Consider the following 16,498-nt stretch of genomic DNA (forward strand, 5'->3'; position numbering starts at 1 on the left):
CATTTGAACCGTCTTCCTGTATATTAGTCTTTGCAATTTTTGGATTTTTAATTAATAGCTATTGAAATAAAATGAGCTTATTAACAGGTAAATCCATGAATCTCTGGCTGTTAAGACTTCCAGATCCCATATTGATCAGAGAAGACCCCAACCAAGCAAAATAACATGACTATCTATCTCACTTTGCTTTTAGAAGGCACATGTTGCTTTATGAAACAGCTTGAAAGGAGCTCTTCATTTATAGAATTATTGAAGAAAGCCTCCTTTGGAATTTGGCATCTGTATCAAATCATAATGATGTCTAAAGATCACTAGTGTGCAATGACATCACCATGCAAAACCTGATCTTATGCATTTCCTTTCCAATGTTTTATTCAAGGGCATAAACTGAGCCAGTTGTGTGCTGGTGTTGCCATCCATCTTCCATTATTCGCCTTCCTCCCTATAGATACCTATGCTTTTGAAGTTTTGCATAGAAAAAATGTGTGAATATAATGAGACATTCAAAATCAGAAATTACTTTATGGCTTAGGACCTGGGTACTTACGGGACCGCCTTAGGCTACTGGTGGCAGAAGGCGGTCCCGTAAGTACCCAGGTCCTAAGCCATAAAGTAATTTCTGATTTTGAATGTCTCATTATATTCACACACACACATCACTCACCGGCCAGTACGCTCACATAGAGAGGGGCTCCTAAGGGTGCCATCGGCCAAACAGTGTTAACTGGTGGCCCCCAGGGGAAGAGCCTTCTCTGTGGGGGCACCTGCCATCTGGAATGAGCTCCCACCAGAGATATGGATGATCCCAGATTTACGCACCTTCCACCGTGTCCTGAAGACCTTTTTATTTCAGCAGACTGGCCTGGTCTAACTTCCCTTTTAAATTGTAAATTGTAAATTTGTTTTAAAATATTAGGGGTGTTTTAATTTGTTTTGGGCCAAATTATCTAATGGGTTTTTATATGGTTTTTATATGGTCTTTTATATGGTCTTTTAAATTTTGTAGTTTGTGTGTTTTATCTTTTTGGCTGTTCACCGCCCTGAGTCCTTCGGGAGTAGGGTGGTATATAAATCCAATAAAATAAAATAAAATAAAAAAATAAAAAATAAAACAAAACAAAACAAAACAAAACAAACAAAACAAAACAAAACAAAACAAAACAAAACAAAACAAAACAAAACAAAACAAAACAAAACAAAACAAAACAAATAAATAAATATTATGTCTTCCACCCGATTTAGCATTTAAAAGACATAGATTTCATATTCAGCTTTTTTTTAAAAAAAAAACCATTTTAAACACATGTTGGGAAGACACTATGTACATACTAACATAATCACAACCCTTATTTTTTCATAGCTCCTTGAGGCATCCTTGTGTAACTAATTGTTCTGCCAAGTACCTTTGTGGCTCGCCTTAAAGCAGAAATAAGATGCTTTGTATTCTAAGATGGTGATGACTATCCCATTACAATTCTTAAAGAACAAGTTAGGAAATGACCCAGAACAATTTGCAAGGGAACAACAAGTTGAAACTTCTGTAGCAGCTTAACAGGTCATCTGTAATTATTGAACAAATGTAATCAGAGATCTTCAGAATCCTAGACAAATTGTTCCAATTAAAAACTAGTTATCCTCCAAGTTTTAAACAGTCAGCCAACATGATAACACAGGTCAGAATGCAGACGCGTGATGGAGAATGATAATCCTTTCTGTCCATCTTTCCTAATGTTTTTTAGCCTGCTATCACCAAGACTACATGGTTGCATGTAGTCTTTGGGATCAAACACGCTAGTTCCATAATCAAATGTTTCTTAGAATAGGGATTTTTAAGATTATTCCATCAGCGGAATGTTAGTTAAAAAAACATTCCAGAACTTTTGATCAAGAGACAAAATTCTTGTGACTGTATTTGGTGCTTTATTCCCTCCCCAGTTTTTCATAGAACTCATCAGGTTCTTATGAATCCATAAATTCTAAAGAACAGAAGGAGAATTATGCCTTAAAGCTGAATTCTCTGAAGATGCTCCAGATTGCTAACATTCCAAACTGCCCAATTTACATTTAATAATATGAGATCTATCAAAGGCCACTTACACACTTGATTACAGTGACCCTCTCCCTTGGCACACTGCTGAAGGTCTTGATCATTTGTTTCCTTAACGTTTGAAAGTGGCACTTTTATGACGTCCTATGTCCTTAAGGTTAGACTATTCCAGAGGACTTCTGAGAATGTCTTAAATATGTAGTTATTTTAAAACTGACTATTGACAAACAAATATAAAGCAAAGATGCTTCTCAATGTAATTCCACGCTTTTCTTTGAAATTTATGCATGTGTGAGGTAGGGCACTCATGAAAATTATACAAGGCAATCTTGCAGAACAAGAGTTCTGGAATTCTTCCTAACCCCAAGGTTTATAAGCCGAGGCTGTAGGAGGCATCTATATTTTCTTCTGGGTAAAGAAGAAACAGTTTGTATGGATGGATGTTCTTGCTCTTCCCCAATGTTGTAACTATGGTTGTATGCAGGCAGCATATTCCACTCTGGCTCAAGTAACTGGAAGGAAAGAGGGAAGTGAAATGAAACACTCTGAGCAGCTCTGCTTAAAATGAAACCTTCTGAGCAGCTCTGCTATCAATTGAAGGATTTCTTTTCAGGATTCTTTCCTGCCCTTTGATATGGCCCATTCCCAAACTGTTGTATTCCCCCCACTTTGGCTAGTTTTTTTTTTCTTTACATCAAATTTATTCACTTTTTACAGAATTGATGGACAGAAATGGGGCCCCAACCACTTTACATAATTTCTTTCAACAGGACTTCTTAGTTTCTTCTGTATTCACCTTTTCTTTACTTTCTGAGTGAAGTCCTGCTAGCTACATACCTTCTATGTAAACAGTTATTACTAGTGCATTCGTTTAGGCATCTCTGATTTCCCTTCTTGTAACATTTAGGAAATAAGCAGGCTATTGACCACTTGCATTTTATCACCTTCAGGATAATCAGTTAAGATCTGAGACTAGATGGAATGTATTGTGTGTCTGTCATGTAATTGTGATAGACTCACAAAAGCAATATTGAATACTCTGAGTACCTAATCTTGGATTACTAAATTTACTTCCACACAGCATCATTTCCACTTATAAATTCTTACACTTTTCTGTCCTTACAAATAATTTTCAAACCATTTTCCCTCCTCTGTCCCCAAAATGGCAAAGACCACAATGAATTAATCAGTGGGTCCATAGATGTGGATAGAAAAGTCATCAATCAGTACCCAATCCTGAACGACTGTCGCTACTGATTCTCTTATCAACATTTCATAAAGAAAGAAAAAGAAATGGCTAGCACTCCCTCTTTCCGTTTCCAGAACATATTGTATGTGGTTTTGTCTAGTTCTGTTGTAAAACAAACAAACAAACAAACAAAAATTAAAGAGCAAAGGAACCTGAAAAACCACCAAGTAATGATACCTCTGTTATATGAAAGAGCATTTTGTTGTCTGTGATGGTGAAGGACAAGCATCTAACAAGGTTTGCTACAGATGACACTTTATAGGAACTCTAAGCTTAGTTGCACTTTGTATCTTTCCCTTATCCTGCATTGTAAACAACAAACCCAAGAAATAAAATGAATTGCTAACATTTCCCCACAAAGGGCAATTGCTAGAATCTGCAAGCAATTTAGCAATTTAAACCTGGATGCTTTTTTAATGTGGAATTAAAAGGTTATGTGAGCTTGCTTAGTCATATGAAAAAAAAGGGTTAGGGTTAGGGTGTGAAGGAAGCTGTGAAGGAAGCCTGGTGAAGTCATGCAGTCATCTTTTCACTTTAAGAACTCATAACTTTCTCTGAAGTGAGAAAACTGGGAAGCAGGATGAGGCAGCATCAATGGGTAAATAGACTACCAATAAGCTCCTCAAACCTGCAGTGCTGCAGATAAAATGTTCCCTTGTTTTTCAATTCCAAATGCAACCAGTTGAGCCAGAATTAAATAAATAAATATTGTCAATGGGTTGACAACACAGAAGACAGAACTGATTTGACGCAAAAAAAAAAAAAAACCCACCACCATATGGAAATATCATCTGTTATACCACCTGCTTGTCTAAGAAAACACAGGTTGATCTTATTGTGCAGCAGCAGAATATCTACTACAGTACATCTTAAAAGTATAAACAATCTGTAATCCCGGTTATTCAGAATGGAAAAGGCAAAGGGGTGACAATTGTAAGGACTTACCTTCCTAGCAATAACGTGAGATACACAAATCCATTAAATTAGTGATAATCATAGAGTTAAAAATAGTCATAATTCTATAACTTTGTTCTCTGAATTGTTAAACTACATACAGTTGCCTTCTCACTGGTCTAGTTCATACATCATAGGCTACAGTAAATCATAATTTGGTTTGTTTCCTTTTGGGTTAGCATCTTTTATGAATTCAACAAACTGTGGCTTCTTCATCATACTGCAGTTAAACCAGTGAATCACCATCAAGCGCAAATCTACTTGCAGCATTAGTGCAATCTCAGACTGCTTTACTCAGTTGGAATCTCTCTCTGTCCTCAGCTGAAAACATATATAGGTCTTTTCACAGCTTCTTAACTGTAAAATACTAAACACTGATTACCTAATAAAAGAACTGAACTTTGGAGAAAGGTTGCTGGCTCCGCTGTGACAAAAATCTGGATTTTTTTTGGCCGTGTTCTTAGAGACCCTAAGAGATAGTTTCATTATAGCAAGGAGTTCCTTTGGGAGTCAACATTTTAAACTGCAATCTTAACTACTGTAAATGGTTGATTTGGGTTTGATAATGCATTCCCTAATCAATTCTAATCATAACCTTCAATGAGAAAACCTTTAATGCTTTTTACTTTTTCTAAGATTTGAGTCATTGGTTAAATCTTGCCAAGCTCATCTGTTTCCAAAACTAGAGGAATTACAGGCAACAAATGATGGTTTGTATTTTTCAGCTGCATTTTTTTTAAAAAAATTGTCGAGATAAGACTGGTACTGAAAGAGTTTACCACCTGAATATTTTATTTCAGAGAAGGGAGTTGCTTCTGCAGCTTGGTTTTGTTATTACTGAATATAAAACTACAGAAACATGCAGTTTATTGTGCTGAAGTCCAGTCAACCATAATATCTAGTTTTTCATAGCACTGGGACATTTTGGATAGAGATGTCTGATTTGAAGCAGTTAATATTAAGGGAGGTCTACCTAGAGATGTACAGCTATTCAGTTCTTCAACATTCTGTAACAACTTGGATAATATTTAAAACTAATTGCAGATTTGAAGTATGCACACTTTGCATATACTTGAATAAAATTAAAACAAAATAAAACAAGAGCCTTGATAGTACAGTGGTTTAATGCACCCTGTTATTAACACAGCTGCCTGCAATTTCTGCTGGTTCGAATCTCTCCAAGGCTCAAGGTTGACTCAGCCTTCCATCCTTTCTAAGGTAGGTGAAATGAGGACCCAGTTTGTGAGGGCAATAAGCTGACTTTGTATAAAATATACAAAAGAATGAAGGCTATTGCTTAACGCATTGTAAGCCGCCCTGAGTCTCTGGAGAAGGGCGGCATATAAATCAAATTAAAAAAAATAATAATGTTGCCAATCATACACTTAAACTGGGAAAAATCTCTCTCTCTCTCTCTCTCTCTCTCTCTCTCTCTCTCTCTCTCTCTCTCTCTGAGTGTGTGTGTGTGTGTGTGTGTGTGTCAGTTTCTTTTGCTATCTGAATGGTCATAATGTGTCAAAATTGGAGGCATCAAATATAAATACTTTGAATTGGAAAAAAGGAACCATGTTTCTCTAGGATACTTTTTAATGCTTTTCTAAAATCAATAAATGTTCTTTTTCTAATCAATAGATTTGAATTATTTCCCTCTCTCTCTCCCTCCCCCCTCTCTCCAGTTGTCATTTGATTTTAACTATTTGCTTTGCCTTAAATAATGTCAAGTGTGAACAATCGGAGTTATGTCTCGAGATGGGACGGGTGGTGATTGGAGCATGTGATCGACTGAGAAGTGAGGGGATAGTTTTGGGGGTTTTGATTTACTGAGAGAAAACCCAGACCTCTCAGATTTGGGTTTTCCCAGATGTGCCAGTTTACCTATTCTAGTAAATAGAACTTTGAAAAATGCTTGCTTCAGAGTTTTACTTGGAGTTGGGGAGTTTTCTGGAATGCTGACACCAGAGTCACATGCATAGAGTTCAAGCTAATTATTATGTTCTGCTATAATATAGGAATCTCCCCAGTCCCCAGTCTAATTGTTCTCTGGGAACAATTAGATAAAGTTCCAAGGAATTTGGGGAGGTCAGTTCTGACCCTTTTATGGCTACGCAGTGACTCTAGATTTGGCCCACACTTCATCTCTCCTCCCTGCCAGGCTTAAATACTGCCCAATAAATATTTAAATCCTTTTCATCACATTTTACATAGTAGTATTAAGTGTATGAAATGATAAAAAAGTGTTTTATCATATCTGGGAAGAAGCAATATACCTCTCCAATAATCTGTTTAATTAAAGCAAGGAACACCAATCCACAATCCACTAATAAATCCACAAATTACTCATTGTAAGGAATATCTATTATATAGCAAGCAAAGAATAAAAATTAAACCCTTAAACAAAGCAATCTGTTCTACAGAACACCATAATGCATAATTCTATAATGAAAGTTAACAGTAATGTTGCAATATATACCTAGATTTTTCAGATAGGCTTGATTGCTCCAAGATCCTGTCTGTGCTCAAAAGCTAAGCAAGATTGGATCTAGTTAGCACTGAATAAAAGACCATCAGAGAAGCTAGGATAGACTAGGAAATTGGGGAGAAAAAAACTCATAAAGGAGACTTCCATGCTGCAAGTGTCTTGAAATGATATATGGTACAGTAAAAACAGTTTTGGCAATAGAAAGATATAGAGAGCTATAGTGAACTGTGCTGGATACATTATTTTAGCTCTGCTTCCTCTTTCCTTTTGCCTTATTTTGTGCCTTAGGTTTCTTCTTCCTAATAATTCACACTCCTATTCTGACCTTCACACACTACAATCTACCCCAAAGAGAATGCTATTATGGCATATGATATATTGATATACCATATTAACAATTAATAGTATTATAATTGTTGCATCATTGCTTTGAAAACTGCATGGCTGTGCTGATGTAGTCTTCAAGACTGAAGTTCAGCTCAAGGTTATCTTATCTTTCATTATTTGTTTGTTTGTTTTTTGTAGGAAAAGAGAGCAAAAAGAACATTTATGCTTTAGTAATTTAGAGTCACTGGCAATCTCAATCTTTCAGGTGTTTAAATTTGTTCGACAATAGATTTTTACAGCATGCTGTTTCATGCATTCATGTATATTATCGCAGCTGGTAACAACATTTCAAAGTATTATAGTTATTTTAGCTACCTTTTCTTCAAATGTTACCTACTCAAACCAAAACAATGACAACAAAAAGAACCTTGATTTAACTAGAGTGTGATCTGGGTAACTTGAGCATCCAATTATACTGCTTCCTCTTCACCCAGCTCTCAATTAAAATTTCTTGAAACAGCTGGGATGGGAGAAAAGGCCCTTGCAAATTAGCTAAGTAGGTTACCAAAATGCAACATAACAACCTTAAGTTGAGAAGGCAGCACCTTCAGCTGCTGTGCGTTGCATAAGGAATTCACTGAGCAATAACCACCTTGGAGGCATCGCTGTTTATTATGGAAGATGTAGATATGCCAGAAGCCAATGTCTTTTTATTTTATGAGTATTTTCCCCCTTGTTTTTCTTTCTTTTTAAAAAATGTTTGCGCACTACCTCTTCATCAGAATGGCCTAGAAACATCCCTTCTGCTTTATTATTGTAAGTAAAAAAATGTGACATTTAGCAATGACCCACCTCCTCTATAGCAGAGGAGGCAGGAAGAACAAGTTCCACTTGGAACTGAGTGCTTATTAGGGCTCATTCTCTGTACATCTGACTGAACAAATGGAAACCCTATCTAAGCTATCACTGAATCCATTTGTATTTAGACAAGATTTTAGCAAAAAGGTGCTTCTTCTTTCTGAATCTTAATTTTAACAGCCTTCAAATATTTCACTATCAGTTTCTAATGTTTAAGTCCAGTAACTAAGGTAACAATGTGCTTCTGAAAGAAGGAAACTGAAAGGTGGAGATTACCAAACAAAACTATTATGCAATCACTTTTCCAGAATGATATTTGGATTCAATAGATAGTCATACAGTCTGTCTATTGCTAGGTGCCTGAATCAAGTACCATTCTCCAGAAAACCAAATTCAGGAAACGATGCTCTGAAATAATTATATTATAGTTTGTCAATTATGGTTTGGCAAGGATTCTAAAACTGAGCCATACTTCACTTTCTTATTTATTTAGCATTCATATTTATCAATCATATTCATATAGCTCACGAAAAAAGTGACTTTTCATGACATACAATAGCATATGGAAATACATGCATTAAATTTACTTTAGGAAATTTTATTTCAGCATAGCAGGCCTGTGCCTTTTTTGCTGGAGAGATTGAATATTGTTTCCATAGCTAAACTAGGTTCTATAATCTCTTTGCAGGTCATGATTCTCCATCACAATATGTTGCTATGACTTTCTCCAATTGCCAGCTGCAATAATGAAATCAGAGCACACTTTGTAAGTTAAACGGCAGCAGTTTAATGAAAACCAATAATTAGATTTAGTTGCGATTTCAGTGTAAAGGAGTGCATAGATTCTGAGACAATGCAATTTTCAAAAAAGTGTCATTAATTCTTAATAGTACCTGATTCTTAGTTCAGCCAGAACTAAGAATGCTGAGATGTTTTTAATTTTCATCTTAATATAAATTATTCTTGATATATGGTTTATTGTAAGTTTTCTTAGGTTAGGTTATAGATATTATATTTTCATTTGTTAATTTATTTTAATTAGCTTTCCCACCAAGAATGTAGTCTTTATCTATGATACAGTCTTACAATATTTTATCATGAAGGGAAGGCTTTTTTAAAAAAAATGCTATTGAGATAGGTTTGCAGTGGAATCAATAGAAATATTTAACATATCTAAAAGCGGTATCTCAAGCCAGGTGCTTTGTTGCATTCAACTTTCCTGGAAATCATTTTGAAATTTGATTATTCATATTTTCTGAGCTATTACCCATAGGACACTTTATCACACTTTGTATCTATCCCTTGAAGAAAAAAAACATTTGAACTGTAGGAGAATTATTCCTTTTGTTAACTGTATTTGCAGCAGCTCAATTTTGTCCATCTCGAGTCTTTCCCAAGATCCTGAATTGTTGTTGTTTGTGAGATTTTTTTTTTGTTGTGTTAAAGGTATTATTGCAAGATGTAAGCTTTCCAAGTAAAAGCTGCCTTTTGTAATTGACAGGTGGTGTTTTCGTCAATGCTGAAAGTATTCAAATATTGCTCTTTTTGCAGTTGTACCCCAAACACTTATTACTATTGGTACTACTTTTGCTTTCCTTTGCCTCAGTTGTTCTACTTCTATTTGCAGGTCTTTGCATTTGGGGATTTTCTCTAGTTCTTTATATTCTGCTATCTCTAGGTATTGCAACATCCACTATTCCAATTTGTCTTTCTCTTATCAACAAGTGTAAGTGTGAGGTGTAATGTGGATTGTCTGATTGAATTCCAAAGTCCCAGACAACTTTTAGCTTATTCATTTTTTATTACTTTGTCTATATCCCACCAGCACTTGCTTGCACACAAATGGTGTTTCGTACAGTATTCCAAGGCACCATTGTTGTACTTTCTCATGCTGTTTTTTGTAGTCAATCTGTGTGTTGAATAGGTGGTCTTACATAGTGATGGGTTGCCCCCAGTTTGCACCGGTTCTATAGAACTGACCCTGATGTCATGAAAATGCTTCTGCGCTTGCGCAGAAGAGCGTGCGTGTGCACAAGCGAAGCGTGCGTGTGCACGTGGCACCATTGTGAACCGGTAGTAAAGGTAAGTAGAACCCACCCCTGTTCTTATAAATAGGTATTCCTTTTTTTTTTTTCACCTTCTTTGCAGAGATGGCATTTGATATCTTTTACTCCTCTCAATTCTGGCTTTATGTGCATTTAATTCATAAGGCTTGAATTTGAATGTCATAAATCATAATTTGAAATTAATGGCTAGAATTAGCTCCTCTGTCTCTTTTTTCAACTTTCCTTCTCTTAACCATTGCCGGGTCTTCTTACCTGTTTTGTCTAGTATTTTTTAAGTACTGCCCGTATAACACTTGGCCTTGCCATGTTTCTTTTCTACTCTTCATTTAGTTTTTCTTGTAGGTCAGTTTGGTCTCTCCAGTACTCATAAGCTTTCCTGGTATACTAGCTTCAGTGCATCTTCATGATCCATCATATATTTTTCCAATACCCCTTTTTTCTTCTTCAACTGTCTGGTGTACTTGCAACATTTTCCTTGATAAACAAACTCTATCAACATGTCTGTGTGGATGAATAGCATGATTCATTGTCATTACTTTTCTGGTCTTCCTAGACAGGACTTCTAGTTATGTTTTAGTCCAGTCCACTATTCCAACTACATATCTAATTATTGGAATTATCCAAGTGTTAATGGCCTCAATGGCATTTCCTCCCCTGGGATTGGGCTTTAAGATCTTCTTCACTCTCATGATGTATTTTCTTCTAAACATATTGACTTTAGTATGCTTGATGTTGTCAGCTTGAAGAACACCCAGCTATTAATAGAGATTATCTTCATCCAGGCTCCTGATGATTATTATTATTGATCATCACACAGTCAGCCAGATGTTCAGACTGGTTTTGGCATTTTTGTCTACCTATCGGGTCCTTACCAAGGACTTGGGATAGGCAAATCTGAATGTTTGACAGTGTTACAGATATAGTCGCAGGAAGGAAGCAGTTCCAAGTAAAACCACCTTCTGCAATTGACTGATGGCAAACTTGTCAATGCCTATGTTGTTCAAGTGGTGCTCCCGTTGTTTTGGGATTACACCCAAGGCACCTATTACTATTGGTACTACCCTTGCTTGCCTTTGCCATAATTATTCTATTTCTATTTGTAGGTCTTTGTATTTTGTTATCTTTTCCAGTTCTTTCTCTTCTCTTCTGCTGTCTCCAGGCACTGCCACATCCACTATCTATTTTTGTCTTTCTTATCGACAACTGTTATATTGTTGCTGATGTTATATTAACTAAGTCCAAATACAGTTATCTTATATTGATTTGGCATTCTCCTTGCTTCCATTTTCATATACAGATCTTAGCAAGATTAATTGATCTGATTTTTAAATTTTCGCTCAATGGGAAATGAAACATAACTGGTCCTTCATGACATACAATGTGTTCAGATTTTGTGCTTATTGATAATGTATACTATAGCTGTTCTGGGCACAGTTGGGAACACAAAATGGAATTTATACATAAGATTAAATGAATTATAAATCAGTCATAATTCAAATAAAACCATCCAGGCTTTTTTTTTTGGGGGGGGGGTATGTAAAATGAGTCATCTTTAGTTGGAAACCTCTTTCTGTCAACAGTGAACATTTCAAACCATTTTTAATCTGGTGTGACTAGAAAAAGCCATACAATGGGAATGTATTCATTCTTTTACCCCTTTAGTATCTAAATAAGTTATTTCTAACACCCAGGCTGCTCTTCTTCTTGTTGTTTTTTTCAAATTTCTATTCACACTGCTTCTTCAATGAAGTTAAATTTGAAACATTGTTTATCAACTTACCTGGTCCAGTGTTTATGTAATCTACAAAATTATTTCTTTGCATAATAGCACTTTAGCATTTAACTCTGAACTAATGAAGTCTCTTCTCATAAACCCTTTAGCTATATCCCCGGGGAGAATCAGCAAATGCAAACAGCTATGTTCATCTGTATATATGTTTGTACACTGTGAAGAATTAGATATGGTGCTGAATTAGAGCTCCCAAGTCTTGTTTTTTGAAAAGTTTCATACCTGTAATAGCTGTAAAGCAAGTAGATACAACATGACCTTTTCAATGCTGAGCAGAGTGGATAGAGTAGAGCATAGCAGAATACTAAACCAGATTTTTTAAAAAACAATGGTTGGTTTAACAAGTCATAATACTTCAAATCAGGCATTATGCCAAGCCAAAAACTAATCAACTATAATCTGCTTAACTTTAGATATTAATATATAGCTGGTGAAATAGATGCACCTGGCACACAACATCCCAGACTCAACCATTGTTGAAAAGAAAGACAAAATGCTTGGCTAATGGATACTGCAGTACAGGATATTGCACTGGAATACCTGTAAGAATTACCATTTGCCCCCAAGCAAGAACCCATGACCACAAGATAGACAAAGTAATAAAAAATGAAGTAGCTAAAGTGCACTGGGACTTTAGAATTGAAATACATAAAACGCCTACTCCATAACATCCACATTAACCATTGTTGATAAGAAAAACAAAAAAGATTCTGGATATGGATGTTGCAGTATCTGAAGATAGCAGAACAGAAGAGAAAGGACTAGAGAAAAATCACAAAATACAAAGACTTACAAACAGAAGTATATTGATTGTGGCAAAGGAAAGCAAAGATAGTACCAATAGCAATAGGCACCTTGGGTGCAGTCCCAAAATATGTGCAGCAGCACTTGAAGAGCATTGGCAAAAATCACCATCAGTCAATTGCAAAAGGTAACTTTACTTGGAAAATATCCTCTGATAGTACCTTTCACATCCTTAAACAACAATATCTGCCTATCCTGGGTCCTTAGGGAAGATTTGATAGGTGGGAAAGAATGCCAAATCCAGTCTAAACATCTCACTGTCTAAATGACTTTGAGTGGTTTTCAGTTAAATATAGTCGAAACAGTAGAAAAAAATGAGCAAGTTAAAACATTGTGAAATTTCTGAATATAAAGTGATAAAGTCTTTGTTCATAGAACACCATTTTTAACTGTGGTTGAAAAGAAAAAACTGTGAATAAGTGTTATGGCAATACCAGGGGATAACTGAATAGAAGAAAAAGAATTGGAAAAGATCACAAAGTATTAAGATCTGAAAATCAAATTTGAAATATTCCAACATAAAATAACCAAGGCTGTTGCCACATTATGTACCATATTCAAAAAATTATTGTTGTACTTAGAAAATTTGTACCTTGAGAACATTTCTATTTAACAATTAAAAAAGGATCTGCACATATACATTACAATATCCTAGGTTCTTGGAAAAGCTTCAATGCATATGAAGGCCAACATCAGCTAAAGAACTGGCAGCTATGATCTCACACTGTTATTGTTATTTGGGTGGTGTAGTGGCTCAATAGTTAAGATACTGGGCTTGTTGGCTAGAAAGTTGGCAGCCTAGGTTTGAGACCTGAGGGCCATGTGACAGAGTAAGCTCCTATCATCACCCCAGCTCCTGCTAACCTAGCAATTCGAAAACATGCAAAGGCGAGTATATAAATAGGTAGCACTTCAACGGGAAGGAAACAGTGCTCTGTGATGTCATGCTGACCACATGACCACGAAAATGTCTTCAGACAGTGCTAGCTCAATGGCCTTGAAATGGAGATGACCACCATCCCCTATAGTCAGAACTGACTAGCGGAGTAAAATCTGCAGGGACTCCTTTACCTTTTGTTGTTGTTATTACTACTGTTATTATATACATATCTAATTTCCATCATATGTTTTTCCTAATAGCATAAAGTATATCCAGTTACACATTAGAATTAAATCTTACTGCAATGCAATCTTGCAGTAAAGTAGATTCTTTTATCAATTTCAGCAAGGTGCACATTTCTCTCTTGCCCAACTTCTAATTTCCATGTTATTTCCCTCTGTGTCCTTAAAGAAAATACCAGCTTTTTGCCATGGAAAGTCCTATACTATTTCCTACCTTAGAAGAAAAGTACAGTACAAATGTATTATATTTTGTAACTACTTTGAATATTCAGATATCCAGTGTATGTTTCATGTATAAATGTCATCCTCAGTCTAAAATATGTAGCTGTTGAAGTGCTGCTATTAGCATTATCAGGTGACTGTAGCTGCATTATGCTGTAGATTTTAATTGCTAGTACTACCGTATTTTCCGGCGTATAAAATGACTTTTTAATACATGAAAATCTTCTCAAAAGTCGGGGGTCGTCTTATACGCCGGGTGTCATTCTCCTGTAACTGGCAGACCAGCCCGAAAGGCTCTGACGAGCCTTAAATGGCTCTGGCGATTCAAGCTCTGACGATCCCAGCTGTGTTGCCTGCTAATCAGCTGGGATCGCCAGAGCCATGGAAAAGGAAAAAAGTTTTCCCCCTCCAGCTTGCTTACCTTAGCTGCTAGTCGCAACGCTTGCCTTGCTCCGCTTGCCTGAATCCATTCCATCAGCAAGCCACTCCCTGCCTGCAATCAAGCAGGCAGGGAGTTGTGGACTTCAACTCCCAGAATTCCTCAGCCAGCAAAACAAAGCTGGCTGAGGAATTCTGGGAGTTGAAGTCTACAAGTCTTAAAGTTGCCAAGGTTGGAGACTCCTGTTCTTACCCAAAACTTGGGTAAGTTTTTTTCCCCTTTTCCCCTTTGGGAACTTTAAAAAAAAAAGTTAATTGGGGGTTTTTTTAGTTGTTCTTTTTTAGACCTAGCCATTTAAAGTTTAGGAAGTTTTAAATTTAGTTTTCATATAAAAATAAAAATAAAATAAAATAAAATAATATTTGTGCAGCTTTCTGAGATTTAGTGTGTTTCTGTAGTGTTTCACTCTAACTACACAAACACAAAAAATCTCACAAAGCTGTATGTGGAATTTTGTGTGTGTAAAGTGTGAAAGTTGGTTTTTTGGGGGGCTTTTTGTGGCTGTGTGAGGTTCCTTCTTGTTGCAGGGGCCATTTTGGGTCTAGCACAGCTGCTTTTACATTGTGGGTGAGCCAGTTGTGTTGTGTTGTGTGTGTGTAAAGTGTGAAAGTTGTTTTTTTGGGCTTTTTGTAGCTATGTGAGGTTCCTGTTTGTTGCAGGAGCCATTTTGGGTCTAGCACAGCTGCTTTTACATTGTGGGTGAGCCAGTTGATGTTTTTTAATTTTTATTTGGTGTGCGTTGGAAGAGGGGTAGTCTTATACGGCGAGTATAGCCCAAACCCTATATTTTAACAGGAAAAGTCGGGGGACATCTTATACGCCCAGTCATCTTATACGCCGGAAAATACGGTATTTTTTTTTTATAGATGATTTAGTGTAGATGTTTACTCCTCTAGATATTTTATTTTTATATTACATTGTATTCTGTTTTTTTGTATATAATAATTGTTCTTTGTAGATCAGTTGTTGTTTTTTTTAATTTGATTTATATGCCGCCCTTCTCCGGAGACTCAGGGCGGCTTACAATGCGCTAAGCAATAGCCTTCATTCTTTTGTATATTTATACAAAGTCAGCTTATTGCCCCCACAACTGGGTCCTCAATTTACCTACCTTAGAAAGGATGGAAGGCTGAGTCAACCTTGAGCCTTGGAGAGATTCGAACCTGCAGTAAGCAGCTGGTCTTAATAACCAGCTTAATAACAGGGTGCCTTAGACCACTGTACTACCAAGGCTCTTTTGTCCCCAACCTTCTTGGCACTAAGGACCAGTTTTGTGGAAGACAAGTTTTTCATGCACTTGGGGGGGGGAGTATGCAACTTTGATCTTGTGCATGAGCCATTTCGCTTGCCCACTGCTCACTTCCAGCTGTGCAGCCCAATTCCTAACAGACCATGCATGGTACCTGTCCACGGTCTGGTGGTTGGGGACCCCTATTGTAGCTGTTTCCTTGTATGCTATTATAAGTCTACTCAGATTTGATAAATTACAAGCACAAACAAAAATATTTAATTTTAAATTAAAGTTGATCAATGATCAAGTCTGGGAATAGACTTTAAGCAACACTCTGCTTAAAGCAGAGTCAGATCACTTTCTCCTTATGAGATGGTGGGATGCCCCTGGTCTCAAGGATGCATTCAATACCACATACACTCACCACATGTCATCCGCCAGGTAGCCATAGCCAGTCAGGATGTGGATCCCACACAAAGGGGGCTGAACCAACAGATTTAGGAGGTAAGCAAATAAATCTGATCTGGTCTAGAAATAAACTCTGGCACAGGGAGAAATTATATATAGAATAAAGCTTTTGCAGTTAGACTTTCTGAGACAGTGGCAAATGGCCTCTGATAAAGATATAGATAAGAATTTAATCCATGAATCAGCAAGTGTTGACATTTAGAGAGGATTAGAGCTATTACTGAAAATTGCAGCAATTCAGAGAGAGTACCATGAAAGTCAATTCCACTAAACTGGAATAATTTTGAACGTTCTGACAAAATGAAGTCTGATGGGAGTTCTAAATATGTTAATAAAATACTTGTACTCTTTGGGTTCTGCTTGATCATAGGAGGAAGTTTCCAATTTCTGGTTGCTTCTTTACCTACTTTATATGGAGAGTTGTGAATTTATCCTACACTAAA

General features: G+C 36.5%; 1 protein-coding gene across 6 annotated transcripts in view; it reads right to left on the bottom strand.

Annotated features, from left to right (window-relative positions):
- GABRG2 (gamma-aminobutyric acid type A receptor subunit gamma2) overlaps nucleotides 1-16,498 on the bottom strand; it is a 57,245-nt gene that overhangs the window by 28,184 nt on the left and 12,563 nt on the right. Inside the window, exon 5 of one of the 6 annotated variants that reach the window (XM_070934247.1) lies at nucleotides 2,978-2,991. The exons of the other annotated variants lie outside the window; for them this stretch is intronic. Coding sequence (XP_070790348.1) covers nucleotides 2,978-2,991 — 14 coding nt within the window. The remainder of the gene's footprint in view (nucleotides 1-2,977; nucleotides 2,992-16,498) is intronic. 6 annotated transcript variants of the gene reach the window in all.

This window comes from Pituophis catenifer, unplaced genomic scaffold (genome assembly GCF_029215685.1).
Source record: "Pituophis catenifer annectens isolate HBS135680 unplaced genomic scaffold, rPitCat1.0.hap2 SCAF_2, whole genome shotgun sequence".
Taxonomy (NCBI): Eukaryota; Metazoa; Chordata; class Lepidosauria; order Squamata; family Colubridae; genus Pituophis; species Pituophis catenifer.